This window comes from Callionymus lyra, chromosome 6 (genome assembly GCF_982586985.1).
Source record: "Callionymus lyra chromosome 6, fCalLyr1.hap1.1, whole genome shotgun sequence".
Lineage (NCBI taxonomy): Eukaryota > Metazoa > Chordata > Actinopteri > Syngnathiformes > Callionymidae > Callionymus > Callionymus lyra.
In genome coordinates, this window is record NC_141823.1 from 3,766,257 (window position 1) to 3,783,485 (window position 17,229).

At 41.7% G+C, this 17,229-nt stretch overlaps 3 protein-coding genes across 3 annotated transcripts in view; 1 reads left to right on the forward strand and 2 right to left on the reverse strand.

Moving 5' to 3' along the window:
- LOC148076206 (calcium and integrin-binding family member 2-like) overlaps positions 1 to 3,862 on the reverse strand; it is a 4,443-nt gene extending 581 nt beyond the window's left edge. Inside the window, exons 1-5 of the mRNA XM_087793337.1 lie at positions 3,746 to 3,862; positions 3,450 to 3,484; positions 831 to 942; positions 461 to 608; positions 209 to 404 (exon numbers count right to left, since the gene is read on the reverse strand). Coding sequence (XP_087649463.1) covers positions 209 to 404; positions 461 to 608; positions 831 to 942; positions 3,450 to 3,484; positions 3,746 to 3,796 — 542 coding nt within the window. The 5' untranslated portion in view covers positions 3,797 to 3,862. The remainder of the gene's footprint in view (positions 1 to 208; positions 405 to 460; positions 609 to 830; positions 943 to 3,449; positions 3,485 to 3,745) is intronic.
- A 1,624-nt stretch (positions 3,863 to 5,486) lies between these two features.
- Positions 5,487 to 13,708, forward strand: LOC148076207 (isocitrate dehydrogenase [NAD] subunit alpha, mitochondrial-like). The gene is made up of 11 exons (XM_087793621.1): positions 5,487 to 5,559; positions 6,655 to 6,711; positions 6,790 to 6,873; positions 8,140 to 8,254; positions 8,324 to 8,511; positions 10,005 to 10,138; positions 10,210 to 10,312; positions 10,383 to 10,447; positions 12,298 to 12,382; positions 13,261 to 13,413; positions 13,472 to 13,708. Exons 1-11 carry the CDS (start codon positions 5,533 to 5,535, stop codon positions 13,553 to 13,555), a joined length of 1,095 nt encoding a protein of 364 aa, XP_087649747.1. The 5' UTR covers positions 5,487 to 5,532; the 3' UTR covers positions 13,556 to 13,708.
- A 661-nt stretch (positions 13,709 to 14,369) lies between these two features.
- The window catches only part of LOC148076208 (uncharacterized), a 34,116-nt gene continuing 31,256 nt past the window's right edge, over positions 14,370 to 17,229 (reverse strand). The window contains exons 19-22 of the mRNA XM_087793051.1: positions 15,955 to 16,096; positions 14,900 to 14,976; positions 14,655 to 14,818; positions 14,370 to 14,592 (exon numbers count right to left, since the gene is read on the reverse strand). Coding sequence (XP_087649177.1) covers positions 14,554 to 14,592; positions 14,655 to 14,818; positions 14,900 to 14,976; positions 15,955 to 16,096 — 422 coding nt within the window. The 3' untranslated portion in view covers positions 14,370 to 14,553. The remainder of the gene's footprint in view (positions 14,593 to 14,654; positions 14,819 to 14,899; positions 14,977 to 15,954; positions 16,097 to 17,229) is intronic.

Here is a 17,229-nt window from a genome sequence, read left to right on the forward strand (position 1 = left end):
GAAAATGTACTTTAGTTGTTCTTCGTCTCACGTTTTGTTTTTAAACACAACAGTTTAGAAAAGAAGGAAAAGAAATAAAAATGCTTATAGAAAATGTTTCAAGTGTAATCGACAATTCTTCAACTTTTTGGATGGAAAACTTTTCCTTTTTCTCTTCTCACAGATTTTATTCATCTGAACTTTTAATATTTGTGTTAACCCGGGAGACCTGATGAAGTCCGGAGCTTTGGAGATCATGTTCTGGAAGTCGGCGAAGGACAGCTTGTGGTCTCCGTCCAGGTCGGCCTCATCCACGGCCTTGTTGCAAACCAGCGTCACTTCGCCGGCCGTCAGCTCGCCTCTGGTCAGCTTGTTGAGGGTTTCCTTCAGGTCCTCCGTGCAGATGAAGTCGTCCCCGTTGAAGTCTGGGAAAACCACACAGTTGTCGCCGACACAGATCGACGTCGTTAGCGTTTCCTACCGTAGATCTTGAAGGCGTAGATGGTCTTGAGTTCTCGGGGCGACGTCTCACAAAGGGCCGAGAACAAGTCCACGAAGTCGTTGAAGCTCAGGTTTCCTTCGCCGTCCTCGGAGAAAGCCTGGACAATCCGGTCGCGGAATGGATTCTCCTGGCGAGGAACATGGACCTTCATCAGGGTCTGACCTTCATCGAGGTCTAACCTTCATCAGGGTCCAACCTTCATCAGAGTCTAACCTTCATCGAGGTCTAACCTTCATCAGGGTCCAACCTTCATCAGAGTCTAACCTTCATCGAGGTCTAACCTTCATCAGGGTCTCACCTTCATCAGGGTCTGACCTTCATCGAGGTCTAACCTTCATCAGGGTCTCACCTTGAGCTCGGGCATGCTGGTCACGAGGCTGGGGGGGACTCTGACGTCTGGGTTGTTGGTGTAGTCCAGAGGCACCAGGTGAGGAGCCAGTTCTCTGTACCTGCAGTGCAGCCTGAAGTAGAAAAACATCAACATTACTTTGATCATCAAGTACGAACCACAGTTTATGACGTTTAAAAAAAGTACAAAACATGAGAGTGACTTATTATTTTCACATAAAAACATTTATTATTGAATCTTTTATTTTCTTCAGACAGTGTAGTTTATATTTTACTTACATTTATGTGTGTACTTGTATTTAGATAGATAGAACTTTATTGATCCCTCAGGAAGACGATATTTGTATTTGTATTTGTATTTGTATCGGTACTAGTACCTGTACTTGTACTAGTATTTATATTTGTCCTTTATTTGTATGTGTACCTCTACCTTTACTTGCACGTTTACTTGTATTTGTATTTATACCTGTATTTGTAGTCATATCTGTATTTATATTTATACTTATATTTATATTTATACTTGTATTTGTACTAGTACCTGTACTGGTATCTCTACATAAACTTGCACTTTTACTTGTATTTGTATTTATACCTGTACTTGTATTCATATCTGTTCTTGTACTTGTATGTATATTTATATTTAACTTGTATCTGTATTTGTTATTGTACTCGTACCTGTTTATATATTCATATTTATGTATAAGAACTACATGGTCTGAGAAAATGCAACATTTAATTAACATTGTCTTCCCAGATATAAATAAAATAAACATAAAACATTTTTCTACATGATATTAACTCATCATTTGTTGTGTTTGGTGGAGGTACGTGTTGTAAGTAAGTAAGTAATATTTATTTATATAGCCTTTTCCAGACCAGGGTCACAAAGCGCTTTAACAATCAAAACAATATTCAATAAAATATATACTTTAAAGATCAAGATAATACTGAGAACAACACAGGAGCAAAGAGAGAGAAGATCGTTCCAAAGCTTAGGAGCAACAGCCTGAAAAGATTTATCTCCTCTGGTCCTGAACCGTGTGCGTGGAACCATAAGTAGATGCTGCGCTTTTTTAAGTTTGAATTTAAAACAAAGTATATAAATGAAAACATTAATAAATGTATTATGAAACCACGTAACTTTACTTCAAGGGTTTGGCTCTATCTAGCGGCCACTGAAGGAACTGCATGAGTGTGAATATTGTCGCGGGAAACAAAAGCTAACTTTAATAGTTTTAATTAAGAGTTTGGCTCTATCTAGCGGCCGCTGAAGGAACTGCATGAGTGTGAATATTGTCGCGGGAAACAAAAGCTCACTTTACTAGTTTTAATTAAGAGTTTGGCTCTATCTAGCGGCAGCTGAAGGAACTGCATGAGTGTGAACATTGTCGCAGGAAACAAAAGCTCACTTTACTAGTTTTAATTAAGTGTGGCTCTATCTAGCGGCAGCTGAAGGAACAGCATGAGTGTGAACATTGTCGCAGGAAACAAAAGCTCACTTTACTAGTTTTAATTAAGAGTTTGGCTCTATCTAGCGGCCGCTGAAGGTACTGCATGAGTGTGAACATTGTCGCGGGAAACAAAAGCTCACTTTAATAGTTTTAATTAAGAGTTTGGCTCTATCTAGCGGCCGCTGAAGGAACTGCATGAGTGTGAATATTGTCGCGGGAAACAAAAGCTCACTTTAATAGTTTTAATTAAGAGTTTGGCTCTATCTAGCGGCCGCTGAAGGAACTGCATGAGTGTGAACAGGAATAATAGGGAAACAAATGCTCACTTTACTAGTTTTAATTAAGAGTTTGGCTCTATCTAGCGGCCGCTGAAGGAACTGCATGAGTGTGAACAGAAATAATAGGGAAACAAAAGCTCACTTTACTAGTTTTAATTAAGAGTTTGGCTCTATCTAGCGGCCGCTGAAGGAACTGCATGAGTGTGAACAGGAATAATAGGGAAACAAAAGCTCACTTTAATAGTTTTAATTAAGAGTTTGGCTCTGTCTAGCGGCCGCTGAAGGAACTGCATGAGTGTGAACAGGAATAATAGGGAAACAAAAGCTCACTTTACTAGTTTTAATTAAGAGTTTGGCTCAATCTAGCGGCCGCTGAAGGAACTGCATGAGTGTGAATATTGTCGCGGGAAACAAAAGCTCACTTTAATAGTTTTAATTAAGAGTTTGGCTCTGTCTAGCGGCCGCTGAAGGAACTGCATGAGTGTGAACAGGAATAATAGGGAAACTAAAGCTCACTTTACTAGTTTTAATTAAGAGTTTGGCTCTATCTAGCGGCCGCTGAAGGAACTGCATGAGTGTGAACAGGAATAATAGGGAAACAAAAGCTCACTTTACTAGTTTTAATTAAGAGTTTGGCTCTATCTAGCGGCCGCTGAAGGAACTGCATGAGTGTGAACAGGAATAATAGGGACACTAAAGCTCACTTTACTAGTTTTAATTAAGAGTTTGGCTCTATCTAGCGGCCGCCGAAGGAACTGCATGAGTGTGAACAGGAATAATAGGGAAACAAAAGCTCACTTTACTAGTATTAATTAAGAGTTTGTCTCCATCTAGCGGCTGCTTAAGGAACTGCATGAGTGTGAACAGGATAACAGGGAAACACAAACTCACCTCAGGATCTCTTTCCGAGTGAAGAAGCTGCAGTCCTGCGACAACACAAACACACACGTGAACGGACTCACACTGCTGTCAACACACCTGCATGGACACACTCAAAGAAAACACAAACGCATGTGTAGATACACAAACATAGACACACAGACGTATAGTTGTATTTGGTGTCACGTGACTTGTTGTTGTCTATATTAAAATATACTTTATTTCCGGTTCGGCACATCAGCCAATCAGCGTCAAGCGAGCGCTTTCATCCTGATGTCCTGACATGGTGGTTCCGGTTCGAGTCTCACCTGAAACGCCTCCAGCTGCTCCTCCGTGAAGCTCGTGTGCTTGTTGCCCATCCTGCCGCATCACCTGCGGCTCGACGGAGGCACCGACGCCGAGGAAGACGCAGCAGGAGCGGCTGCTTGTTGAGACCCCAGGGATGGAGCATGTATGGAGGTCCACGAGGGACAAAATCAATCTTTACTGCAGGGAAACTTCATTTCATCTAAAACATCATTCAGTATTTTATAATAATACACAATGTTGTTGCATTGGTTCTAAATAATATATGTTCTTTTTACATTTATTTATTTTAATGTTTTCTTCTACTTATTAGTTAGATTTTTGTTCTTATTTTCAATCAAAAAAGTAATATTTTCAGTATTTGTGTGAGATGAAGAACTTCATTTAAGTTTAAATCATTGTCCCAGAGAAAATATAATATACATATTATATACTATAAACACACATATACTATACTAAACTATTACTATTACTATTACTATTACTACTATTTTATTAGGTATTAGAATCATGCGATTATATGATATAACAGTAAATTAAATCATATAATTATATTAAATAAGATTATTGGTGTATGTATGAGCTCTCAGTTCTAGTTTAATATCATTTTAAAAGATGGAAGAGTAAAGTTAAAACATGTTGTTATGATATAAGATCTAATGTATGATTAAACAAACTGAGAAATTAAATACAAATGAAAAAAACAACATAACACATTAAAATGAATAAATGAAAACAATAGACTTATATATGTATTTTTAATATCAGGAAAATTAAATACATGTCAATATTAAAGGAAAAATAAAGTTACTAGATGATTTTTTTAATATTTTATGTGTAATTTAAATCATATGTACCTGTTTAAAAAATGGTTGTTAAAAAATCTACCTTAAGTACATAAGAATATTATTTTTGATTAAAAAAGAAATACATGTTCAAAAGAGAAGCAGAAAATTCTAGAATTTACAAAATGTTAAATTTAAAAGAAAAAATAATGTAATGTTATTAGACATTTGTTTTGTATTTATTGGTCCAAAAAAGATGTATAGAAATATAACACATTATTTTGGAAAACAAAGTACGGAAGAAAAAAAAAAGTTTCATTAAATACATTAAATACATTAAATATTTTAAATACATTAAAGGTACATTAAATACAATAAAGTTGCATTAAACACATTAAAGTTACATTAAATATATTAAAGGTACATTAAATACGATAAAGTAGCATTGAATACATTAAATACAATAAAGTTACATTAAATATATTAAAGTTACATTAAATACATTAAAGTTCCATTAAATATATTAAAGTTACATTAAAGTAACATTAAATACATTAAAGGTACATTAAATACAATAAAGTTGCATTAAACACATTAAAGTTACATTAAATATATTAAAGGTACATTAAATACGATAAAGTAGCATTGAATACATTAAATACAATAAAGTTACATTAAATATATTAAAGTTACATTAAATACATTAAAGTTCCATTAAATATATTAAAGTTACATTAAAGTTCCATTAAAATACATTAAAGTTCCATTAAATATATTACATTTTCATTACATACATTAAAGTTACAATAAATATATTAGAGTTACATTAAATATAATAAAGTTACATTGAATACATGAAAGTCATCTTAAAGTTATTTGTACTTCTCATTGTTTTAATCACATCAAAGGCGTGTCTGTGACGTCACTCGCCGTGCCTCCCCACTTCCGCCCTCGCCCCTCCTCCTCCTCCTCCTCCTCCTCCTCCTCCTCTCTCTCGCGACAGGATGGCCAGCAGCTTGTGGAGGTCAAAGGTAAGAAAAGTTGGATTTCAAACTTGATAAAAGTCTCGTGACATGTCATGTGGATCCGGACCCAGTGAGCCGGACCGAGGGCCTCGGAGCCAGAGGGACCCGAATGTGCGGTTCCGAGGAAGGTTCGGAACTTCTCCAGCGCGTTAGCTTGTTAGCATGTTAGCTGCAGCTGCGGGTGCTGGTAGTGCCCTTGAGCAAAGCACAGAGTCAGTGGCAGCGGATCGTTCTCCAGCCTCACGACCAAACATCCGAACTTTTCACCATCGGAACCAAAGTCCGCCACACCTGTGACGTCATCACAGAACTGCCTCCAGAGCTCCTCGATTTTAAAGTTCAATCGTTTTCTTTTGCGTGAATCAAATGTTTTCAAGTTAAAACAACATGTTCGGTTTTAACGAATCTGTTAAAACACATTTAATTCATTTACATTTAATTCCATTTTTTTACCGGAAGAAACGGTAGAATTTCGTAAAAAAGTGTTTAATTTTCGAGTAAAATAAATTTATGATAAGAATTCCTGATTTTTCTTATTTATATCAAATACTTCGATCCACGACAATAAAGAAAAAATGTTACACAATTCTATTACAATAACATGTTTGTAGTTTTCTTTGAATTTTATCGTCGTATTAAATCGTTTTGTTTCACGTTTTTTTGTTTCATCAATTCACAAGAAAAAGGTTAAACACACATTAAATAAAATAACAAGAACAATAGTACAATAATTTAAGAAAATAACCTAAATTACTAAAAACTATAACAATTCATATTAATTATGAATTGGATGTTTACATCAAAAACAACCTTGTGTTAAAAAGGTTTGGAAAACATTTGTTGTTTTTGTGTAAAGATTTTTATTTAATTCATTTTTACTATTTACTTTAAAAGAAAATGCAGCTTTTTATATATATTTTATTTCTATTTTTTGTTTATTTTTGAAAAATATACACATTTATATTCACGGGTTTCTTTCTCTATTCTTTTTATTTACGGCGTTTATTAACTGCATGAGCTCAGTGGCTCCTCCTGGTGTTGGTAGTGTGTATTGAGTTCTCACCGGACACGCCCTCACGTGGTCCTTCTTCCTGTCTGCAGGTGTCCCGGGTCTTCGCCGCGGCGAGCAGATCCACTCTGTGCTCGGGTTCACGAGGGGTGAGGATCTTCAGGGTTTCTATCTGGACCCGCCTTACCTGTGTGTGTGTGTGTGTGTGTGTGTGTGTGTGTGTGTAGATCCAGACGGTCACGTTGATCCCTGGAGATGGAATTGGACCAGAGATCTCGGCCGCAGTCATGAAGATCTTCGAGGCGGCGCAGGTGAGTTCCTGGCGCTGATGCCGAGTGTGACTCAGGTGTGTGACCCGGGTGAGTGACCCGGGTGAGTGACCCGGGTGAGTGACCCGGGTGAGTGACCCGGGTGAGTGACCCGGGTGAGTGACCCGGGTGAGTGACTCGGGTGAGTGACTCGGGTGAGTGACTCGGGTGAGTGACTCGGGTGAGTGACTCGGGTGAGTGACCCGGTTGAGTGACCCGGGTGAGTGACCCGGGTGAGTGACCCGGGTGAGTGACCCGGGTGAGTGACTCGGGTGAGTGACCCGGTTGAGTGACCCGGGTGAGTGACCCGGGTGAGTGACCCGGGTGAGTGACCCGGGTGAGTGACCCGGGTGAGTGACCCGGGTGAGTGACCCGGGTGAGTGACCCGGGTGAGTGACCCGGGTGAGTGACTCGGGTGAGTGACTCGGGTGAGTGACTCGGTGAGTGACCCGGGTGAGTGACCCGGGTGAGTGACTCGGGTGAGTGACCCGGGTGAGTGACTCGGGTGAGTGACCCGGGTGAGTGACCCGGGTGAGTGACCCGGGTGAGTGACCCGGTTGAGTGACCCGGGTGAGTGACCCGGGTGAGTGACCCGGGTGAGTGACCCGGGTGAGTGACCCGGGTGAGTGACCCGGGTGAGTGACCCGGGTGAGTGACTCGGGTGAGTGCCCCGGGTGAGTGACCCGGGTGAGTGACTCGGGTGAGTGACTCGGGTGAGTGACTCGGTGAGTGACCCGGGTGAGTGACCCGGGTGAGTGACTCGGGTGAGTGACCCGGGTGAGTGACTCGGGTGAGTGACCCGGGTGAGTGACCCGGGTGAGTGACCCGGGTGAGTGACCCGGGTGAGTGACCCGGGTGAGTGACTCGGGTGAGTGACCCGGGTGAGTGACCCGGGTGAGTGACCCGGGTGAGTGACTCGGGTGAGTGACTCGGGTGAGTGACCCGGGTGAGTGACTCGGGTGAGTGACTCGGGTGAGTGACCCGGGTGAGTGACCCGGGTGAGTGACTCGGGTGAGTGACCCGGGTGAGTGACCCGGGTGAGTGACTCGGGTGAGTGACCCGGGTGAGTGACTCGGGTGAGTGACTCGGGTGAGTGACCCGGGTGAGTGACCCGGGTGAGTGACCCGGGTGAGTGACCCGGGTGAGTGACCCGGGTGAGTGACCCGGGTGAGTGACTCGGGTGAGTGACCCGGGTGAGTGACTCGGGTGAGTGACCCGGGTGAGTGACTCGGGTGAGTGACTCGGGTGAGTGACTCGGGTGTGTGTCAGGCCCCGATCAGGTGGGAGGAGCGTAACGTGACGGCCATCAAAGGTCCTGGCGGTCGCTGGATGATCCCTTCTGACGCTAAAGAGTCCATGGACCGGAGCAAGATCGGCCTGAAGGGTGAGGAACCCCCCCAGCCCCTCCTTCCTTCTCCTCCGTCCCCCCTCTCACCCCCTTGTGGTCCCACAGGACCCCTGAAGACCCCCATCGCCGCGGGTCACCCCTCCATGAACCTGCTCCTGAGGAAGACCTTCGACCTCTACGCCAACGTGCGTCCGTGCATCTCCATCGAGGGCTACAAGACCCCGTACACCAACGTGGACCTGGTCACCATCCGCGAGAACACGGAGGGCGAGTACAGCGGCATCGAGCACCAGGTGAGTCATCGAGTGTTTGAACGCTTTCTTACTCACATGTTGTTTAACGTATTTATTATTGATCACATTCAATATTCAGTAGATTTTTTTTTTTATAGTAGTAGTTTTTTTTTAATTTAAATAAATCTGAATATTTTCTAAATTGTTTATTTGTTTACAAATCGTAATAAATCAATATTTTTTCAAATCCGAATCTTGATCGAACTCTCAACCAATCATGTGACGCACAGACGATCACATGACGAAGCGCAAGATGAAGCAGCTCGGTACTCGTTTGGTTTTGTCTGGTGTTATACCAACGTTTTTATATTGAATTTAAAAGAAAAATGAATAAAAAGTTACTATGATTAAAATAATAATTAACTTTGAATTTTTTTTTTTAATAATTGGAATCAGAATATTAAACTTAAAATAATTACTAAGAAAAGTGTTTTAAGTAAATTTTATTTTTTTTAATATAAAAAAACTGATGGAACCTTTCAATATAGAAATTATAGAACATTTTTAAATAAAAATTCAAAAGCTACTTGATCAGCTGCTTCTTTGTCGTCACATGATCGTCTTCTTGTCACATGATTGGCTGAAAGTTTGATCCAGTAGCTCGGTGCTCTGTTGGTTTTGTCTGGTGACTCTATTATACCAACGTTTATATTGAATTTAAAAGAAAAATGAATAAAAGTTACTATGTAACTAATAATATTTAACTTTGTGTAAAAATAATTATTTAAGTCTTTTAAGGACTTTTTTTAGATTAAATTATACAACATTTTTGAATAAAACATTTCAAAAGCTTCTTGATCATGTTCTTCTTTGTCATCACATGATCGTTTTCTCGTCACATGATTGGCTGAAAGTTTGATCCAGTAGCTCGGTGCTCTGTTGGTTTTGTCTGGTGACTCTATTATACCAACGTTTTGTATTGAATTTAAAAGAAAAATGAATAAAAAGTTACTATGATTAAATAATAATTAACTTTGAAAATTATTTTTAAAATAATTGGAATCAGAATATTAAACTTTGTGTAAAAATAATTATTAAAAAAGTGTTTTAAGTAAATTAAAAAAAAAATGTATATAAAAAAACACTGATGGAACCTTTCAATATGGAAATTATAGAACATTTTTAAATAAAAATTCAAAAGCTACTTGATCAGCTGCTTCTTTGTCGTCACATGATCGTTTTCTCGTCACATGATTGGCTGAAAGTTCGATCCAGTAGCTCGGTGCTCTGTTGGTTTTGTCTGGTGAGTCTATTGTACCAACGTTTATATTGAATTAAAACGACTATGAATTAAAATGTATTGAATTTAGAAAATTACTTTTTAAATTATTTGAATGATAATATCAAACTCTACGTGAATAAAACTTTATTCAATAAAAACAAATAAAACCTTTCAATGTACAAATCGTTGAACTATGTTTTACCAAAAAAACGTCAATAAAACCGTTCAATAATCTGCCGACGCTGATCAATCACTCAACTTTGATTGACAGATCGTGGACGGCGTCGTTCAGAGCATCAAACTGATCACGGAAGACGCCAGCAGACGCATCGCCGAGTACGCCTTCGAGTACGCCCGCAACAACCAGAGGACGAGCGTGGTGGCCGTTCATAAAGCCAACATCATGTGAGTTCACTCGCCCGACCCCGTGACCCTGCCCGACCCCGTCTGATCACGTGACCCTCCCTCGCCCACAGGAGGATGTCGGACGGGCTGTTCCTGAGGAAATGTCGCGAGGTGGCCGAGAACTTCAAGGACATCAAGTTCACCGAGATGTACCTGGACACCGTGTGCCTGAACGTGAGCGCCCCCTGCCTGTTTCCAGCTGCTTTTTTTTTTATACCAGAAGTGACCCCGTGTTGTGCCTCAGATGGTTCAAGACCCGACTCAGTTTGACGTGCTGGTCATGCCCAACCTGTACGGAGACATCCTGAGGTGAGTGGAGCGACACAAGCGTGTGTGTGTGTGTGTGTGGAGAGAAAATATTGATTTTTATTTACACAATATTTAACTAAGAACATTTCTTTATTGGTCTATTAAATTATCTTTTATTTTTTATCATAGTTATACATTGTGTCATCAATGTAAAACGTATATTTTTTTATTAACAATTCAAAGTTCAATTTGACTTGCGAGCCATTGAATCCTCTGTAGCTAAAGAAACGATGCAATTTCGATCCCAGTGATGACTGAGGATGAGAGGATACAGTGAGTCCAGCAGCTTTTAAAGCTGATGTTTGGACATATTTTGGTTTGAAAACAAATGAAAGCAGTTACGACTTCGTCAAGAGTCATGTGGTCTGTAAATACTACAACACCAGAGTCAAGTACTGGACAATACTACACATATATACTTGTTACTACACTATCACAACACCAGAGTCAAGTACTGGACGATACTACACATATATCCTTGTTACTACACTATCACAACACCAGAGTCAAGTACTGGACAATACTACACATATATGCTTGTTACTACACTATCACAACACCAGAGTCAAGTACTGGACAATACTACACATATATACTTGTTACTACACTATCACAACACCAGAGTCAAGTACTGGACAATACTACACATATATGCTTGTTACTACACTATCACAACACCGGAGTCAAGTACTGGACAATACTACACATATATCCTTGTTACTACACTATCACAACACCAGAGTCAAGTACTGGACGATACTACACATATATCCTTGTTACTACACTATCACAACACCAGAGTCAAGTACTGGACAATACTACACATATATACTTGTTACTACACTATCACAACACCAGAGTAAAGTACTGGACAATACTACACATATATACTTGTTACTACACTATCACAACACCAGAGTCAAGTACTGACTACACATATATACTTGTTACTACACTATCACAACACCAGAGTCAAGTACTGGACAATACTACACATATATACTTGTTACTACACTATCACAACACCAGAGTCAAGTACTGGACAATACTACACATATATACTTGTTACTACACTATCACAACACCAGAGTCAAGTACTGGACAATACTACACATATATACTTGTTACTACACTATCACAACACCAGAGTCAAGTACTGGACAATACTACACATATATACTTGTTACTACACTATCACAATACCAGAGTCAAGTACTGGACAATACTACACATATATATTCGTTACTACACTATCACAACACCAGAGTCAAGTACTGGACAATACTACACATATATACTTGTTACTACACTATCACAACACCAGAGTCAAGTACTGGACAATACTACACATATATACTTGTTACTACACTATCACAACACCAGAGTAAAGTACTGGACAATACTACACATATATACTTGTTACTACACTATCACAACACCAGAGTCAAGTACTGGACAATACTACACATATATACTTGTTACTACACTATCACAACACCAGAGTCAAGTACTGGACAATACTACACATATATACTTGTTACTACACTATCACAACACCAGAGTCAAGTACTGGACAATACTACACATATATACTTGTTATTACACTATCACAACACCAGAGTCAAGTACTGGACAATACTACACATATATACTTGTTACTACACTATCACAACACCAGAGTCAAGTACTTGACAATACTACACATATGTACTTGTTACTACACTATTACAACACCAGAGTCAAGTACTGGACAATACTACACATATATACTTGTTACTAAAGTACCACTTTATATTGTGATGCGTAGCGACACATTGGTAACCGTACATACACACGTGTGTGTGTTGCAGCGACTTGTGTGCCGGCCTGATCGGAGGACTCGGCGTCACGCCCAGCGGGAACATCGGCGCGAACGGAGTCGCCATCTTTGAGTCGGTGAGTGAGTGAGTGAGTGAGTGAGCGAGTGAGTGAGCGAGTGAGTGAGTGATTCGGTGAGTGAGCGAGTGAGTGAGTGAGTGATTCGGTGAGTGAGCGAGTGATTCGGTGAGTGAGTGAGTGATTCGGTGAGCGAGTGAGTGATTCGGTGAGTGAGTGAGTGATTCGGTGAGCGAGTGAGTGAGTCGGTGAGCGAGTGAGTGAGTCGGTGAGCGAGTAAGTGAGTGAGTGATTCGGTGAGTGAGTGAGTGATTCGGTGAGTGAGTGAGTGAGTCGGTGAGCGAGCGAGTGAGTGAGTGATTCGGTGAGTGACTGAGTGAGTGAGTGATTCGGTGAGTGAGTGATTCGGTGAGTGAGTGAGTGAGTGAGTGAATGAGTGAGTGATTCGGTGAATGAGTGATTCAGTGAGTGAGTGAATGAGTGATTCGGTGAGTGAGTGATTTGGTGAGTGAGTGAGTCGGTGAGTGAGTTAATGAGTGATTCAGTGAATGAGTGATTCAGTGAATGAGTGATTCGGTGAGCGAGTGAGTGAGTGAGTGAGCGAGTGAGTGAGTCGGTGAGTGAGGGAGTCGGTGAGTGAGCGTGCGAGGGAGTCGGTGAGTGAGCGAGCGAGTGAGCGAGTGAGGGAGTCGGTGAGTGAGCGAGCGAGGGAGTCGGTGAGTGAGTGAGCGAGTGAGCGAGCGAGGGAGTCGGTGAGTGAGTGAGTGAGTGAGTGAGCGAGCAAGGGAGTCGGTGAGTGAGTGAGTGAGCGAGTGAGGGAGTCGGTGAGTGAGTGAGTGAGCGAGTGAGTCGGTGAGTGGGTGAGCGAGTGAGTCGGTGAGTGGGTGAGCGAGTGAGACCCTCGACCATCTGGACTGTGTTGACGCTGCGCTCGGCAGGTTCACGGCACGGCGCCCGACATCGCGGGCCTGGACATGGCCAACCCCACGGCGCTGCTGCTGAGCGCCGTCATGATGCTGCGGCACATGGGCCTGCACCAGCACGGAGACAAGATCCAGGCGGCGTGTTTCGACACCATCCGGGACAAGAAGGTGAGACGTCTTCACCTCGCCGTGTCGTGACAAACCCGTGACGCCGCGTCTCCCGCAGGTTCTGACCGGGGACCTGGGCGGGAACTCTACGTGTTCGGACTTCACCAACGAGATCTGCCGCCGGGTCGTGGACATGGACTGAACCCTCGGGGGTCTCGGCTGTTAAACGCACAAAGGTCACGTGACCAAGTCGGAACGGTTTTGTTTGCAGATTTTCTATTTTGTTAAACAAGGTAATCAAAGTATTTATTGTTTCTACTGCTGATGTGTCGACCAATAAGAAGCTGCCACTCAACCTCAGAGTCGTTTTTTTTTCAAACCTTCAAGAGCCACAGGAAGTAGAATTCCTTTGATTGACCGCTCGAGGTCAAAGGTCAAACTGACTAGTGTCACTAGTAAACATTTTATATTGAATTAAAGGCTACAAATTAAAAAATAATTAATTTAATAAACCTTTTTTTGAACATCAAACGGACTAGAAAAGAAACAATTCTCATTTTTAAATTAAATAATTTTAAATATATTTAAATGTATTATTTTATTATTATTTTACGATTATTTTCTAAATCTAAAATAACGCAGGTTGAAAAAAAACTAACTGCATGAATATGTTTTAGTGATATTTTAACTGAATGAAACCTTTTAATAGTAAATTATAGCTCTTTCATAAATTACTTTTTGAATAATTAGTAACTATTTAAATCACTAAGATAACAGTAAAAAGTATAAATATTATCAAGTAATGTTTTACTTTAAAACATTAACGTTAAACAACATAAAAAAGTGATTTAATAATAAATTAATGAACTTCTGGACACCTTCACACTGACCTCATAAGGTCCAGGTGTGGCCTCAGGCTGCACTTCTTCAGTCTAGTTCATCTACAGGTGTGTTTGAACGCTGGCGCCCCCTGTGGCGAGGAGAAGAAACTGAAGCGTTGACGGACAAATATTTATTCAAGTAAGAAAAGACGGGTCCGAGAGAAACTACGGGAGGTTGAGAGAGTCAGAACCAGGACTGGCAAACATCGAACGTGGCCCTGGGTCTTCGGAACTGCGGCAGGAAGGTGGGAATCGCCTGCACAGGAAGTGATGTCATCACACTGCGGGCTTAACGGCGCGCCGCTCGCCGCTCACCTGGTCATACGAAGGTTGTGGAGCTGAACACCTGGACCGGATTCTGTCGACACAGGAACGGGTTAGGACGACCGGGACTCGGACCTGGGAACCTCGTCCACTGACCTTAGAGTCCACCTGGCTCAGGTGAGTGGTGGGGCTGGCGGGGGAGGAGCCTGAGGTCCCCGCCTCCTCTGTGATTGGCTCCTGCAGGTGCGAGGACACGCAGCCGCTGTCGGAGCCGGTGGAGCCGGAGAGACAGTGGGAGGACGAGCCGGAACTCTCAGTAGCTGTGGAGGACAGTTCACGTCTCACACTGATGACATCATACCTGTGTGTGTGTGTGTGTGTGTGTGTGTGTGTGTACGCACTGATGGACGGCTGGCTGCTGGTCTCGTGCTCGTCCACCTCGTTGATGAAAGATCCAGCAGACGACGGCAAACTTTGACTGAGCAGAGAAATTACAGTTGTTGAGTGTGTTTGTGTGTAAATAAGTGTGTGTCTGTAGATGGGTGAATAAGTGTGTGTAGAGGTGTAGGTGTGTAAATAAGTGTGTGTAGAGGTGTAGGTGTGTAAATAAGTGTGTGTCTGTAGATGGTAAATAAGTGTGTGTAGAGGTGTAGGTGTGTAAATAACTGTGTGTCTGTAGATGGTAAATAAGTGTGTGTAGAGGTGTAGGTGTGTACAAATGTGTGTGTCTGTAGATGGGCAAATAAGTGTGTGTAGTTAGATACTATATTGATCCCCCAAAGGAAAAATTATTTTGTATAAATGTGTGTGTGAGTGGGCTTGTGCGTGTATGTGTGTAATTGTAAATGTGTGTTTGTAAATAGGTGCATGTGTGTAAATAGGTGTGTGTGTGCACATGTGTTTAGCTGCGTAGATGTGTGTATGTGCGTATTTGTCTAGGTGTGAATGTGTGTGTGGATGCTTGCGTGTGTGTAGGTGCTTGTATATGTTTGTAGGAGTGTGTACGTTTGTGTAATTGCATATTAGTGTGTGCATATGTGTGTAGGTGCGTGTACGTTTGTGTAATTGCATATTTATGTGTGTAGGTGCGTTTGTGTAATTGCATATTAGTGTGTGCATATGTGTGTAGGTGCGTGTACGTTTGTGTAATTGCATATTTGTGTGTGCATATGTGTGTAGGTGCGTGTACGTTTGTGTAATTGCATATTTGTGTGTGCATATGTGTGCATGTAAGTGTAAGTGTGTGCACGTGTGTGTGTAATTGCATATGTTTCTGGAACTCCTGTGTTGTTATCAGTATTATCTTTAAAGTACATACTTTTTTTTTAGTATTGTTTTGATTGTTAAAGCGCTTTGTGACCCTGGTCTGGAAAAGCGCTATATAAATAAAAAATACTTACTTACTTATGTGTGTGTGTGTGTAGGTGCATATGTGTGTGTGTCCTGCAGTGAGCACCTGAACAGGTGCAGGTTCAGTGGACCCAGCAGACTGGTGGATGAAGGTCTGTGGACCTGAGGGTCAGAGGTCACAGAGCTGTGCTTGAAGGGTTGTGTGTGGTCGAAGACAGAGACGGCGATGGAGGCTCTGGTTCTGGCGCCTGAAGAGAACAACCTGTGAGTCTGAAGATCTGAACAGAGTTTCAATACGTTTGCAGTCAGAAGATGCTGGTTATCTAAGTCAACTAGTTCTGCCGCACATATGGATAGTTTGGGTCGAACTAGCAGGTGAACTAGCAGGTGAACTAGCAGGTGAACTAGCAGGTGAACTAGCAGGTGAACTAGCAGGTTAACTAGCAGTATTGACGTTTATCTTTTTCTAATCTGAATCATTTCTGTATCATTGAAAAGACAACTGAACATTAGTGTGTGTAGTGTGTGTTACCTCGGCTCCTCATGATGCAGTGTTGTGATTAAATGAACACACAAGTGTGTAGTGTGTGTTACCTCGGCTCCTCATGATGCAGTGTTGTGATTAAATGAACACACAAGTGTGTAGTGTGTGTTACCTCGGCTCCTCATGATGCAGTGTTGTGATTAGATGAACACACAAGTGTGTAGTGTGTGTTACCTCGGCTCCTCATGATGCAGTGTTGTGATTAAATGAACACACAAGTGTGTAGTGTGTGTTACCTCGGCTCCTCATGATGCAGTGTTGTGATTAGATGAACACACAAGTGTGTAGTGTGTGTTACCTCGGCTCCTCATGATGCAGTGTTGTGATTAAATGAACACACAAGTGTGTAGTGTGTGTTACCTCGGCTCCTCATGATGCAGTGTTGTGATTAAATGAACACACAAGTGTGTAGTGTGTGTTACCTCGGCTCCTCATGATATAGTGTTGTGATTAAATGAACACACAAGTGTGTAGTGTGTGTTACCTCGGCTCCTCATGATGCAGTGTTGTGATTAAATGAACACACAAGTGTGTAGTGTGTGTTACCTCGGCTCCTCATGATGCAGTGTTGTGTGATTAAAGAACACACAAGTGTGTAGTGTGTAGTGTGTTACCTCGACTCCTCATGATGCAGTGTTGTGTGATTTAAGAACACACAAGTGTGTAGTGTGTAGTGTGTTACCTCGGCTCCTCATGATGCAGTGTTGTGTGATTAAAGAACACACAAGTGTGTAGTGTGAAGTGTGTAGTGTGTTACCTCGGCTCCTCATGATGCAGTGTTGTGTGATTAAAGAACACACAAGTGTGTAGTGTGTTACCTCGGCTCCTCATGATGCA

Excerpts from the sequence above, each read along its gene's own strand:
- LOC148076207 (XM_087793621.1), top strand. The coding sequence starts at position 5,533 with ATGGCCAGCAGCTTGTGGAGGTCAAAG. Across the intron at positions 6,874-8,139 it reads AGATCTTCGAGGCGGCGCAG|GCCCCGATCAGGTGGGAGGA; the intron begins GTGAGTTCCTGG and ends GGTGTGTGTCAG. Across the intron at positions 10,448-12,297 it reads CTGTACGGAGACATCCTGAG|CGACTTGTGTGCCGGCCTGA; the intron begins GTGAGTGGAGCG and ends TGTGTGTTGCAG.